Source organism: Thunnus albacares, chromosome 4, assembly GCF_914725855.1.
Source record: "Thunnus albacares chromosome 4, fThuAlb1.1, whole genome shotgun sequence".
In the NCBI taxonomy this organism is placed as follows: domain Eukaryota; kingdom Metazoa; phylum Chordata; class Actinopteri; order Scombriformes; family Scombridae; genus Thunnus; species Thunnus albacares.
This window is the reverse complement of record NC_058109.1, coordinates 6,082,969-6,095,996: the sequence shown is the minus strand read 5'-3', so window position 1 is coordinate 6,095,996 and position 13,028 is coordinate 6,082,969. Positions and strand designations below refer to the sequence as shown.

At 38.9% G+C, this 13,028-nt stretch overlaps 1 protein-coding gene across 1 annotated transcript in view; it reads left to right on the top strand.

The window, feature by feature from the left end:
* Positions 1-12,767, top strand: part of LOC122980959 (sodium- and chloride-dependent taurine transporter-like) — a 34,532-nt gene extending 21,765 nt beyond the window's left edge. Inside the window, exons 7-15 of the mRNA XM_044349424.1 lie at positions 43-177; positions 978-1,081; positions 1,191-1,315; positions 4,273-4,385; positions 5,181-5,318; positions 8,057-8,159; positions 8,736-8,836; positions 9,329-9,499; positions 9,742-12,767. Coding sequence (XP_044205359.1) covers positions 43-177; positions 978-1,081; positions 1,191-1,315; positions 4,273-4,385; positions 5,181-5,318; positions 8,057-8,159; positions 8,736-8,836; positions 9,329-9,499; positions 9,742-9,900 — 1,149 coding nt within the window. The 3' untranslated portion in view covers positions 9,901-12,767. The remainder of the gene's footprint in view (positions 1-42; positions 178-977; positions 1,082-1,190; positions 1,316-4,272; positions 4,386-5,180; positions 5,319-8,056; positions 8,160-8,735; positions 8,837-9,328; positions 9,500-9,741) is intronic.
* Positions 12,768-13,028: the final 261 nt, after the last annotated feature.

The following is a 13,028-nucleotide window of genomic DNA, read 5'->3' as shown; positions in this document are numbered from 1 at the left end:
TCATATGTGACTTTGCTTTCCTGTATCTGCGATCTTCCCCAGGTGGTCTACATCACAGCCACGTTCCCATTTATCATGCTCATCGTGCTGTTGATTCGTGGTGTGACACTGCCGGGTGCTTCAGCGGGCATCAAGTTCTACCTGTACCCTGACCTTAATCGCCTGAAGGACCCAGAGGTAGGTGCCTGTGGGTTGTCTGAGTGAGAAAACCCAACATTGGGTTCCTGTTATAGTCCTCCTTTCCTCCTCTAGTCTAACTGACATTTGTGCATGACGCTGTACAACAAGACAAACATATGTCTGGCTGCACATAAAGTGTCTGAAATTAAATTAGAAATGGAAAACCTATTACAATATACTTGGCAGAATAACATAGCAATTACCACTTTGAGAGACTGAAGTATAGTTTAATCACAACATAATTACTAAAATAGATCCTCTATATTTTATGCGCTTCCCCCAAGTCTTAATAACTCCAGTTCATGAACATGTGACAATACGAAGAAAAAGAGAACAATCTGTCATTGAAAAATGTAGACTTACTCCATTCTTAAATTATGAGATCAGTCATAACCTGAAATGTCACCCATGTCACAGTATAGGCATTCTTTGCACACACAGTCATTGCATATGTTGCTAGCTAGTTAGAGCGAGTGTCTTTGCAGTCGGTACATTGGCTGTTTGGACAAAAAAAAAATCACTTTAGTGGTAAAATTTGTGCAAAGAATGCAAGACAAAAATTATTTTTGTGTTCTATCTGAACAACCCTGTTTAAAGTCCATCTGGTGGTTTCTGACCTTAACTAATACCACCACCGTATCTCTGATAGATCCTGCTCGACCTTTGCAGACTCTTACTTCCCCAGTCCAACTTAAATTCCCCCCCAGTGTCTCTCTACACAATATTCATGGCCCTGTGCCTCCCCTCATCAGCAGGCCTCAGCCTTTCTGTCCCCACTCTCTCCCCCTACTTGACAGGTGTGGATAGACGCTGGCACCCAGATTTTCTTCTCCTATGCCATTTGTTTGGGCGCCATGACATCCTTGGGGAGCTACAACAAGTACAAATACAACTGCTACAGGTGAGGCATCAGTTTTCAGTGAGGGGTTTAGCGGAAGGGGAGAGAGGGGGGTGAAGGGATGGTTGTGTGTTCATTAACAAATCCTCCTCATGACGTATGTGTGACATAGGGACTGTTTGCTGCTGGGAGCCCTCAACAGTGGTACCAGTTTTGTGTCTGGCTTCGCAATATTTTCCGTCCTGGGCTTCATGGCACAAGAGCAAGGGGTGGACATTGCTGATGTGGCAGAGTCAGGTACGAGGGTTCTGAAAAGGCGGCAGTGATGGTGGGCGCTGCTTCCTGGTTAAAAAAAAAATAAACAACAGCTATTATTAAGAAAAACAGCAACGAAACCCAAAAGAGAATTAGCCAATACATTGCATTTCGAATTGAATCGACTTTGGAATGAAATGGATTCCCTGATTAATTATAAATGACGGCATCAGACTTTGGACGTTTCCGCAATCAAACACTCCTTGACAAAATATATGAACATATATATGGACATATTTGGTTCTAGTTGTTAGTTCACCATTCGAGTACAGTAAGTTGGATGGATTAGCGCTAAGAGAGAGATGTTGGAAAACTGATTTTGTTTTCTGAAGAGCAAGAATTAGAGACATTGAGAGTTGAAAAATAAAGCTAGAATTTACACGTAGGAATAATATTGCATCTTGTGCCACTGTGCTAGCTTCAACATGCTATCAGAGTTTTGGTTTTGAGATGTTCCTCTTCTAACTCTATGTGACCTGGCTTCACCATTGTTGTGTTTCCTATCTGTTTTAGTGACATATTGGCATATGGGATTATTAGCTGGTTCAAAAGTCATTATTATTATTATTATTATCATTTTATTCTAGCATCTAAAACCTGCAACTGTGCCTTTTTATACTGCCTGTAAGGGCCCACAGGCATGAACAATAATACCTAAATCTCAAAAGATTTGTATTCATGGACACATTAGACTGAGGTCTTTTGGAAAAGCTTTCATGCAACTGTGAGTACCAACATTTTTTCCATGGACTTACAGTGTATATCTTACAGTATACAGTATTATTGGAGCCTTATGACAGTGTATAATTATTCTATGAGGCTGCAAATGCAACTTTGTGTTTGTAAGTTTAAGATGGAAGTTTCAGTAGAATCACACAAGGATTTAATTTATGCTTGTTTTTCAAATCCCAAAGCAGATAATAAATGTCTGTTGACTTAGTCTTTAAAAGTATGAGTTACACTCAAACAAAGGTGTTAACACACCAACAGAGAACTGAAAGCAGATTTTTATAGAACTGCCTTTTTGGTTTGTTTGGAAAGTTTGATTTCCCCCTTTTGGGTGATATATTTTACATGCTTAAGACATACGGCATCTTGCCTGACATCAAATGAGACACAAACTTGGAAGTTGTCATTTTTTGCTTATAACAGAACAAAGATTTTGTCAACATCAAGTGTTTTTGTGAAACCCATGATTCAGTCCGATGAAAGGAAATTTAGCTAGTCTGTTTACTTGAAACACTTTTCATGGTGCCAGCCCAGTTGATACAAATATAGGAGCATACTGTACTTTTCAATTTACATCCACTGCCAAATTAACAACAGGGTGCGCAGAATCATCCGATATCAACTTTGTGTTTGGCAAGTGGGTTGATGCTCCACAGGTTACCAAAGAATAGAAGTGTGCATCAGTGGTATGTTAGGAGGAGCTAGAAAGAGCCTGACACTCCTTGAGGTCATGGCGCATTGAACTCTAATGAAGAGGTAATTTTCCAATCTGAAAAAAGTGTGTCCATTTGCAGTGAGCATAAGAACAGAGCAGATCAGCTAGACAGCAGGATAAGTGTTCATACTACAGCTAGATTATCAAGCTTTGACAGGTCAAAATCCTGCCAGGTAAGACAGTTTTTTTCAGAAGTTTAGGAACATCACAAGTGAGTCTGCCTTAACTGCGACTGCTTGGTTTTGATGTATGCTATCTGCATGAGAAAATATGCTGACTGAATACACAAAGAATACAGTATGGTTTTCACATTGCAATGTAAGCAAGGCCTCTGTTGCCTCAATAATGTGCTCAAAAAAAAGAACTATATGATGTTTTGTACAGTAATGACACATTGTATGCTGTGGATTCTATTTCTTGAGTTGTACTCTTAAGTTTGATTAGCATTTCCCCTCTCAGGGAATGGAAGTTGGTACTAATTTTTGAGTCAACGCGGTGTTTGGTTGGATGCCTTGTCATAATTCGCAACAAAAACTGAATATATTTACATATGTTGCTATCAGCTGCAATTCTGTTTTGCTGTTACGACTGCTTCCTTGTTTCTTGACTTCTGTTTGACAGTTCTCATTGTAGCACCAACATCAAATTAAACCTCAGAAAAAAAAATGCCATTGCTTTTTATTTGGCATCCCAGTTTGCATCTGCTGCTGTTTTGCAACAGTCATTTTGCATTCCTCATAGAAAAGATCATGCTTAATTCAGTTAGGCATGCAAAATGACTCGAGTGAAGTAGGTGTTGACTAATTTGAGAAAAATGAAGAAGCACTTGATTCACCCTTTTATGGCAGTTGATTGTCTCTTCAAGACTTCCAGCTGCCAGGAAAAGTGAATTAAGCCAACCCTTAACAAGTTAAATATTTTATAGATTTTCCAAATGTATTTTTGTTGCAATGTTTACAGTGGTCTACGGTTTTACCACCACACAACACATCTACTAGTTATGCTGTGGGATTTCTCTCATGGCTTATTGAAAGACTTCCACAGAGCTGTAGTTTTATATTATACTCAGAATAAATTTCATAATATGTTGTTATGTTCTTTATTATTCTATTTTTAATTCTTATAATATTGAGTTTTATGATGTCTGATTGTAAATTGTATGGAATAGTTTCATGTAAGTGCATACAGTTAGTTATGTGTCTTAAGTAATATTTTACAAAGTAACAGGTAAGTAAAGATGTGTTTGACATAGTTAATCTCTTTAGTCCTTGCTTCATAGAGAATACAGTAGATTGCACACACACAAGCATCTGTTCGCAGTATTGTAGCCCAGGTTTGATCGTGCATTCATATCTGGTTCTGCATCTCAATTATTTGGGACCTTTTCTTCCCACAGGGATGTAGATCAGATGAGCTTATCACATGATACTAATGTTGCCTCCCCCCCCACACCTCTCTATCTGTTCTTACCCCCCCCCCCCCCCCTCCTCTGCAGGTCCAGGCCTGGCTTTCATTGCCTACCCCAAGGCTGTAACCATGATGCCTTTTCCTACAGTCTGGGCAATTCTCTTCTTCATTATGCTGCTGCTGCTTGGCCTCGACAGTCAGGTTAGCAGGCACACGAACATTCACACATGGACAGCCATAAGCAAAGCACTTAACTGTTCATGAAGAAGCCTGTGCACAAAAGCCTACCACAGAATATACTCCTCTAAAGACCTGTCTAACAGTCCATCAGATTGACGTGACATTACTTTAGCTCATTGAAAGTTATTTTAAGATTAAAAGACTAGGGTGGATATTATTTGCAGCACAGGGGCTTAAATGGTGCTGTGTTTTATTTTAGATATTGTACTCTCGCTTCTTTTGAACACACAGTTGACAGGAGCCATTTGTTTATGGGCTACTCATGGCTAAAAAGCTGCATCACACAAGGAGATGATATACAGTAATCAGTAAAGTAATCATCATAAAGTTTTATACATTCAGTCAGTGTATGGAAGTGTCAAATCCAATTTGTGGCACGAAAGAAGAAAATAGAGGAAATGGTAAGCCTTATCTCCACAAGTCCATTTGTAAAATCTGCAGCTATATTGTAGTTTACTGTATACAGAATACAAATATGACTCTTACGTACCTGTGAGTTAAAGCAAAAGCATGCACATACTGAAATCAGCCAAAAAATAACCAAAATTCACACATCAGGCTCCAAACAACAGCAAGAGAGGCTAAATTCTATACAGTACACCTGTGCTAGACAACATAATAGGTCTATGATGTATTTTTACTAATGGAAACTAAAGTGATGAGAAGCAAAAGATGTAAAGCTGTTAGTTTATCAAAAAAGCAGGTCATGTTGTCTGTGGATCTGTACCCATCCTGTGTCTCTTTGTCCCTCTGTAGTTTGTGGAGGTGGAAGGGCAGATCACATCACTGGTGGATCTGTATCCGTCCTTCCTAAGGAAGGGTTACCGCAGAGAGATCTTCATCGCTATCATCTGCTGCATCAGCTACCTGCTTGGCCTCACCATGGTTACCAAGGTAACAGCACCATGAAAAGTGAACAGAAAAAAGTGAAATAGAGTCACTAGTTATCATAAACAGAACATACTGTGTGTAGCAACAGTGTAAACATCAGTAAACTCAGAAAAATATAAACTCTAATGAGTTTATATAACTGCTATGAACCACAAACAAAAAAAAGAGCCAGTACTTTTTCAAGGTTGAGGAAATGCCAGCATTTGGAAAGACTGTCTGTCATAATTATAGTAATTATCTAGTATATAAATGTGCACAGTACCTATTGATAATTGTATGTATATACTGCGGCTGCAGACCTCATTTCATGCTCCAGCCCACAGCTCAATACAGCAGGAACAACAGTGTTCAGACAGCTATTAGTGTCAGTCCCCAGGGAGTTGACAGGGGTCTATTTATACTGTCAAGTCATGAGAACTTCCCTTCCCTCTTCTAGTATTAAAGATAGATCTGACTTAGCTTTTCCAAATCTTTCTCTTCCTCCTCCTTTTCTCCTATTTCTGTTTCTTGTCAGTTTTTCCCCGATTCTCATCATATGTGATTGGTTTCTCTTACCGTCTTCCTCTTAGCGTCACCTACTTTAACCCCTAAATTAAGCTAGTCCCATTGAATCAAACAGACACATCATTGTAATGTATCATTCTGCCAACCCCGGCCTTGTACTAATTTCTATTTTCATTGCAGACATTTTGACTTGTCAAATACAAGTCTAATAATCATTATGTCATAATTTAACAGGCCTATTGAGACTTTTTTACCTTTAGTGAAAGCACTATTACCGTAGGTCAATAAGTGTAGTCTTTGAAATGCAGAATGCAGTGCCAAAATGCTTAAACTATCCAGGTTTTTGTCAAAATAGGACCAGTGGTGTCACATTTTATGACAGAAGTCACCAAGACGAGACCACTAACATTCTGTCACAGATAATGCTTCTGTCATTGGGCACTATAGAAAGCTGTACAACCTCTATTTTTTTGTTGTTTTCTGAACTTTCCTCATCATCTCTGCAAGAGCTTTAAAGTCTAAAGGTTTGCATATGACACAAGTTTAAGTACACAAATGTTATCTTGAATTACAATCAAACCCCATTACACCATACTTGTATGGGAACACAGTGTAATGGCACATACTCTCCCCAAGTTGCATCAGAATTAGACCAGCAGCACCTAATAAATTACAAGATTTGTTGTATGTTCAATAGATAGAGCATAAACGCATGTAATCAACTGTCATAAATAATGGTTCTTTTTTTCTGAGACATCCAAAATGTCTCACAGAACAGCAGAAATAGCAGTCAGCTATCAGTAACTTTCCACCGTGCCTGGAACTCCATGGTTACATAATGCAGTTAGCATGACTTAGCACGACTTTTTATATATATATATATTTGGTACTATATATTTGGTACATTGCTTTGCATTTCAGGAAGTTGGGTGCTATTCTTTGTTTGGACATGGTTACTGTCACTGCACTTGCTAATTATTCTGTTTATGTCAAACAAAATAAAAAATTCAAATGCCTCATTTATTGTGAGGCAAGTCTTGCATCCATACATTTTTTTTTGCATCTGCCAATAATAATTTGCACAAAAGAATGAAAAAAAAACACCTACACATTGCGTGCTATTTTGTTCTCAGTTCTGCTTTTAATTCAAAATGCATGTCAACCACAACTGATCTCTGCCATGCTCATTTTTTGTAAGCCACGGGGTTTTATTTGCAAGTCAAAAGACCTCTCTGCCAAGAAGAGATAATCCGAGATATCATCTTTTGTATTCCACACATGACACCTGCATTACCCACAATGCAAGTCGACCTCCGACAGATTGGCTGGAGATTGGGTGTGTTATGCTAGTGATGTCTAACGTAGCTAGCCTCAAGCAGAGATGAGATGGGCAACAGAGGTCCGGTAACCTCACTTCCTCCCTGTGCAGCCACAAAAGGCTTTATACAACTTTTTTTCATGCATGCAATAGTGCTCACCAACACCTGGAAACAGACTTTCATGTGTTAAATCAAGTTCCTCTTTAAGTCCTAAATTAAACATTAAACACTTCAAGCAAGGCAGACTTAATTGGTGAAAGTAATACAAACTCTGTCGATCTGACGGTCCAACGTTCATCTTCCACTCCTCCTCCTCTTTCTCCTCTCATGTCCTTTCTCTTAGTTTTTACTTATTTACCTATACCATAGGTATCTATGTATTATTCTGTTCTACCCTCCCAGCCTTCTTTCTGATCTCACGCAACATCCACTGTCTTCTCACCGTCATTCTATTTTTTGCCCCGCCTCCCTCCCTCGCTCTCTCACCCTCTGCTGTTCCCATGACAACATCTTTTTATGGCTGTGGTGGCCTGGTTCAAGTTTAGGATTCCCATGATAAAACAGTTTTCACACTGGACACACACGTTGCAACACAGAGACATCGACACACGGTCGCATTCTCACGTGCTGCTCACATTTGGTCATGTTAAGTCTTGAAGCATATATCTTCATTATTTACTGTATGTTCAATTATTATGTGATGTTTAAAGTTAAAAGATTACATGAATAATGCACAATTGTTTGCAGTTTATTAAGTAGCTCAGTGCATTGAGAAAGGCAAAAAACCCTGTCAGGGTTTGTCAGACAGTAGACCTCTACAGTTTCTCTGTTTAAAGGGTGATGAAAAGAGGAAATATTACCTGAAAGTAACATGTGATCATTCTAAACCCATCTGTCTCTATTTTTGTCTCCCTGCAGGGTGGCATGTATGTTTTCCAGCTGTTTGATTACTATGCAGCTAGCGGTGTGTGCCTTCTGTGGGTGGCATTCTTTGAATGTATAGCTGTTGCCTGGGTTTATGGTGAGTACCAGCCCTCTAAAAACAACCAAATAAATGCATCTAATGTATTTAATGGACAATAAGAAGACATATCCGTTGCATAGCTATTGCTTTTGCAGGAACACTCTGATCACACACTCACACAGTTGCACACATTCACACCTGGACAGCACAGATTGTTTAGCTGACCTCCGAGCAGCTCCACTCAGAGAGGTTGCTGGGTTAAGTGCCTTGCTCAAGAGCACGTTAGTGGTGATAATGAGGGAAGAGCAAGTGCTGTTAGTTCACTTTCCACATCCATATGCACTCAGTTTTCATTAAATTCGATTTAATAGCTGCAAATCTAGCCTATACGACTTCTCATTAATTTAAACACCCAATTCAATTATTGTTATTATGTTTCCTCTCCACTGCTGTAAGGCCATATGCCATTGCTGGTAATGCGATTGCAAAACCTCAGTACATTTTGTACATTTTCATATATGTTTTCTATGAAAGGTGCTATACAGATAACCTTGCATTCTTCTAACCTTGTATTCTTTACTGAGTAAGTTTTACTATTAAAAGTAATCAGAAGATTTGTTGCTGTCTTCACAGGCGTTGATAATTTCTACGATGCGGTTGAGGACATGATTGGCTACAGACCAAATCCTTGGATGAAATGGAGCTGGACTGTTATCACTCCTTTACTGTGCATGGTAAGTATCTGCTTTCACCGTAGATATAGTATACACTGCAAATACACAGGAAACCATAATCACATGTAAATTACTTCTTCCTCTTTTTTTCAACATTTTTTTTTTCTGTTTCCCGAAACTTGATCTTTCGTATTTGCTTCAGTGTTTTTCATACATCTGAAAGGGAGACACCACCATTTCTAATTGCTCAATTTACTTGAAAGCCAATATATTTGTCTTGGACCTTCCATAAAATGCTTTCTTTCTTTTTTGTTCTTTACAGAGTATATGATATTAATTGCAAAAAAAACATAATACATTGCATGAAATAGCACAATGATGCACAAGAGTCATCCCCATCATGTTCTATTGTGTACTTACAGCTTAACATACATTGAATAAGGCTGCTGTAAAGTATATTTTATGTAAAATGAATTCAGATTCATGGTTAAGCCAGATCTTAACCATGAATCTGGAACATGTATTCAAGCATTTCTTCCTCTTCCTCTCCAGGGCTGCTTTATTTTCTCCTTGGTCAAATACAAGCCATTGAAGTACAACAAGGTCTACGAGTATCCTGACTGGGCTGTCGGAATAGGTTGGACTCTGGCCTTGGCCTCCATGATCTGCATTCCCATGGTGGTTGTCATCAAGATCATTCGATCTGATGGGCCGCTTATTGAGGTGGGTGGAGCCAGGGGCATGTTGATGTAGCCATCTGCTGGTTAGCCATTTATGGTCATTTCCTGAATGATATAGACCAAAAATATCAAAGTATTCTCTTAAAACACCTCTTCAAATGCAGATTTTGTAGGTTTTCCTTGTAGCTACTGTAATTGGTTTTAGTCCAATTTTTAAGCTTACATCTTGTTCTAACTTTTTTTAAATTTTTTTTGCATTTTCTCTATTCTACCTCTTCTCTACAGAGGATTAAGGCAGTGGCAGCCCCAGTTCGTGGCGGAGCCAGTTCCCGTCCTGCAGACCACCGTGGCCCCAAGGACCTCACCTACCCGCTGGACCCCAACGGGAACAAGGGCCTGATGATGAAGGCCCCCACCCACACCATCGTAGAAACCATGATGTAAAGGAATGAGGCGGAGGCTCTCCATGAGATCGCTCTCCTCTCCTCTCCTGTCCTCTAAAATGCTTCTAAAGCTAGCTAGCTTTCTGTCTATCTGTCTATCTGTCTGTCTGGTGGACTGATAAGGGTTTTGAGGAAAAAAAAAAAGTTCACGTTTCAAATCTTTTAGGAATACTTTGGAAGTAGTTTGCTGTTGGTGGTTTTCTTAAGAGGGTAGCAATCACATTTCAAATCTATTTCTGAATTACTCACAAGCTGTTTTTTTTCCTATTTGTAATATTCATGTGACTATATCTCCCACTATTGTCGTTTTTAGACAGAGCAGCAAATTAGCACCAGCCTCTGGTCCTAAGCTGGTAGATTTTTTTTAAGTCTGTTTGTTCCTCCAGCTACTTTTGCAGACAACCAGCCATTGTTCTAAAAAAAGGAAGACAGTGGTTATTGAGTCTTGGAATCAAACAGCCTTTTGTAGCCACAATATGAAAAAGGTTTTCTTCACTGATCATAGATCACCAAAAACAGATTTTTTTGGAAGTTCTTGAAATATACAACAGCTCTTTGCCTGTGACGCTATGAACAGGGTGCTCTTATCTGATGACATGTGCCATACAGTAGGGTTCAGCTTTGGTTTAATCTGTTCCACTGTGTTCAGTAGAGGCCCTGTTTAGATGAAGCGAAAGATCGAGGCACTACAAGCACAACATTATTAACTTAAATGTTTTTTTACCCATGTCACAATTAGAGAAAGACAGGGTATTAAGTGGCATGCACCCATTTCAGTCATCAGAAATTTTGAAAAGCATCTTGATATTGTTTCAGCTGCACTAGGCAGGATTTTGTAGAGGAAAAAAGACCAGATTTGCAGAAGTAAATCTCAAAATATGGCTGTCACAGGGAAAGTGTCCCAATCCCAGAAAAAAATCTCACAAGACTGTAGATTCTTTCAGTCCAAATTAAGCAACAAAACATGACAAATTAAAACTCGAGAGCAAAAATCCAAAGCTGCAGCCATCAAAGTTAAATGCTTTGCCTGCTGGATTAGTAACCTTGAGTGTGCTACAAATTTTCCACTCCTTTAGGGCCACTAATAGACAACATTGCCTGGTGCAGCTAAAAGAAAAATCAGATGAATGTATAATTGACACAGCCATCATAGCCAATGACCCTTATCAAGCCAGGATCCTGGTTCTTAAACGCACCTTAGCACAAATATCCCCATCTTCCATAACCATAAACTATGGGTCAAAGAGAAAACTAGCACTGAGACTGCGTCGGGGAAACCCGCTTCTGCACAAAGAGAGAGGTATCTGAAAGGATTTGAAGTGTGGAGGTTGAACCCTTGAGTGTGTTGTCTGTGGCGTACTGTACAGTAGTAGCTAATCAGTCTATCTATATCTATCTATCTATCTTTCTCTGTCCTAGACCAGTTTACAGTACATTAGTGACTGCACTAGGCACTCTTGGCTTACAATTTTGGATTGGATTTATTTTATTTTCTACAGAGGAAGTTACATTATTATTAGTTTTTCCTCTGTCAATGTTTAGATTTTTTTTATTAAGACTATAATGTTATTGGTATTCACTATTGATGATAATTGCTGTAGTTTTACGTAGAAGAAGGAACACTTCTTTCATCTGGTGAAAATACTAAGCTATTATACAAATCATACATTTACAGTGGCAGCCATTGTAGTATAGTCCTCATTGTGCATTTTTCCACTGTTGGTCCTGCCAACGGTGCCATTCCGTCTTAAACTTCACACAAAGAAACAATGCAACAGATTTTTCCCAAATATTTTCTGTTGTGGGGGTTGTGGGTCCATTGTTTAGCGAGCAGTTCAGTGTACAGTAAAAAAAAATGGGAATTCTACAATGGCTCCATCTGTAAGTTTGTAGGTGTTGGGGGTTTATAGCCTTTCCTCTTCTGTAAATACCAGGGGACAGTATTTAAATCGGATAAATTCAGCCAGACGGGGCACTGTAGCCAAGGGTTAAGCATCATGTCACCAACTACAGCTCAAAGCAGCCATTGGTTTGATGACGCTCCCAACAAATCAGTGTCAGACTGAGTGTCAAACTACTTTCCAGTCATGGAAATGCGGCAGCTGGCTTTGGTAAATTTTGTCACCACGTTGCATCACCTCATTTAAAATGGGAGGTGAAGAGCTTAATGTCAGATAAGTTAACAAGTTAGAGGGAATTGGATTTCTGTCATCATGTGGGAGAGTTTTATGGCGTAGCAACAATAAATTAAAGACCATTGAAATAATTCTACAAATACTTGAAATATTGCATGAAGTCAGACTAAGACTTTGTAAGACCTAAACATGCTGCCTGGAAAACAAAAAAATGAGCAGACAGCATTTGTTAACTTGACGTCTGATCGAATTGTTCCCACATCATCATGTTGAGAGGTTGACATGGCTGCCATTGAAACCAGCTACATCCATTTATATGGTGAGAAAATGTGCCCTGCGAGACACTGACAATATCTTGCAACTCTGGCTGATTTTAACAAACATGAAAACAAAACTACATTACATTCTTCATGCTAATAAAGGGCCATAATACTGACGATGTGAACCAGTAAGAACTACAAGCAGACTATCTGAGAAGCGTAACTGTCACATTCATTTTAATATGTCTGTATAACAAGGGGTTTCTCATGAGTATGTGTCACCAGCGACCATTCACTCAGGACCTTCTCTGTAGTGCTTTTATGTACTGTATAGCTACTTTAACCCAGTGTCCAAAAAAAAAATCGGACTTATAACTGTGGTTGACTAAGAGCTTACTTTTAATAGTAACAATTGTAATTGATGTTTTCGTTCAACTTGACAAAATGTCAGTTAGTTCTTTGCCACAAAGAAAAATCACACATTCTTTGCCTATTTTATCCACAATCAAAAGCAAAAACTACAGAGAGAGTTTTTATTGCACTTATTTGTATAATTTGGACTTCATATTAAATGATGAGGCTGAAATAAAAACACTGCCATCTTTTTATGGCCTCCATAGTCAAACATAAACCTCAATACTGTCAAAACACTTAAGGTTTTAGCATGAAGAGCTTCTGTTCTCCCAAAAGCAGACATATTAAAATAGATCAAGCTGTTAATAAACCATTCCTGC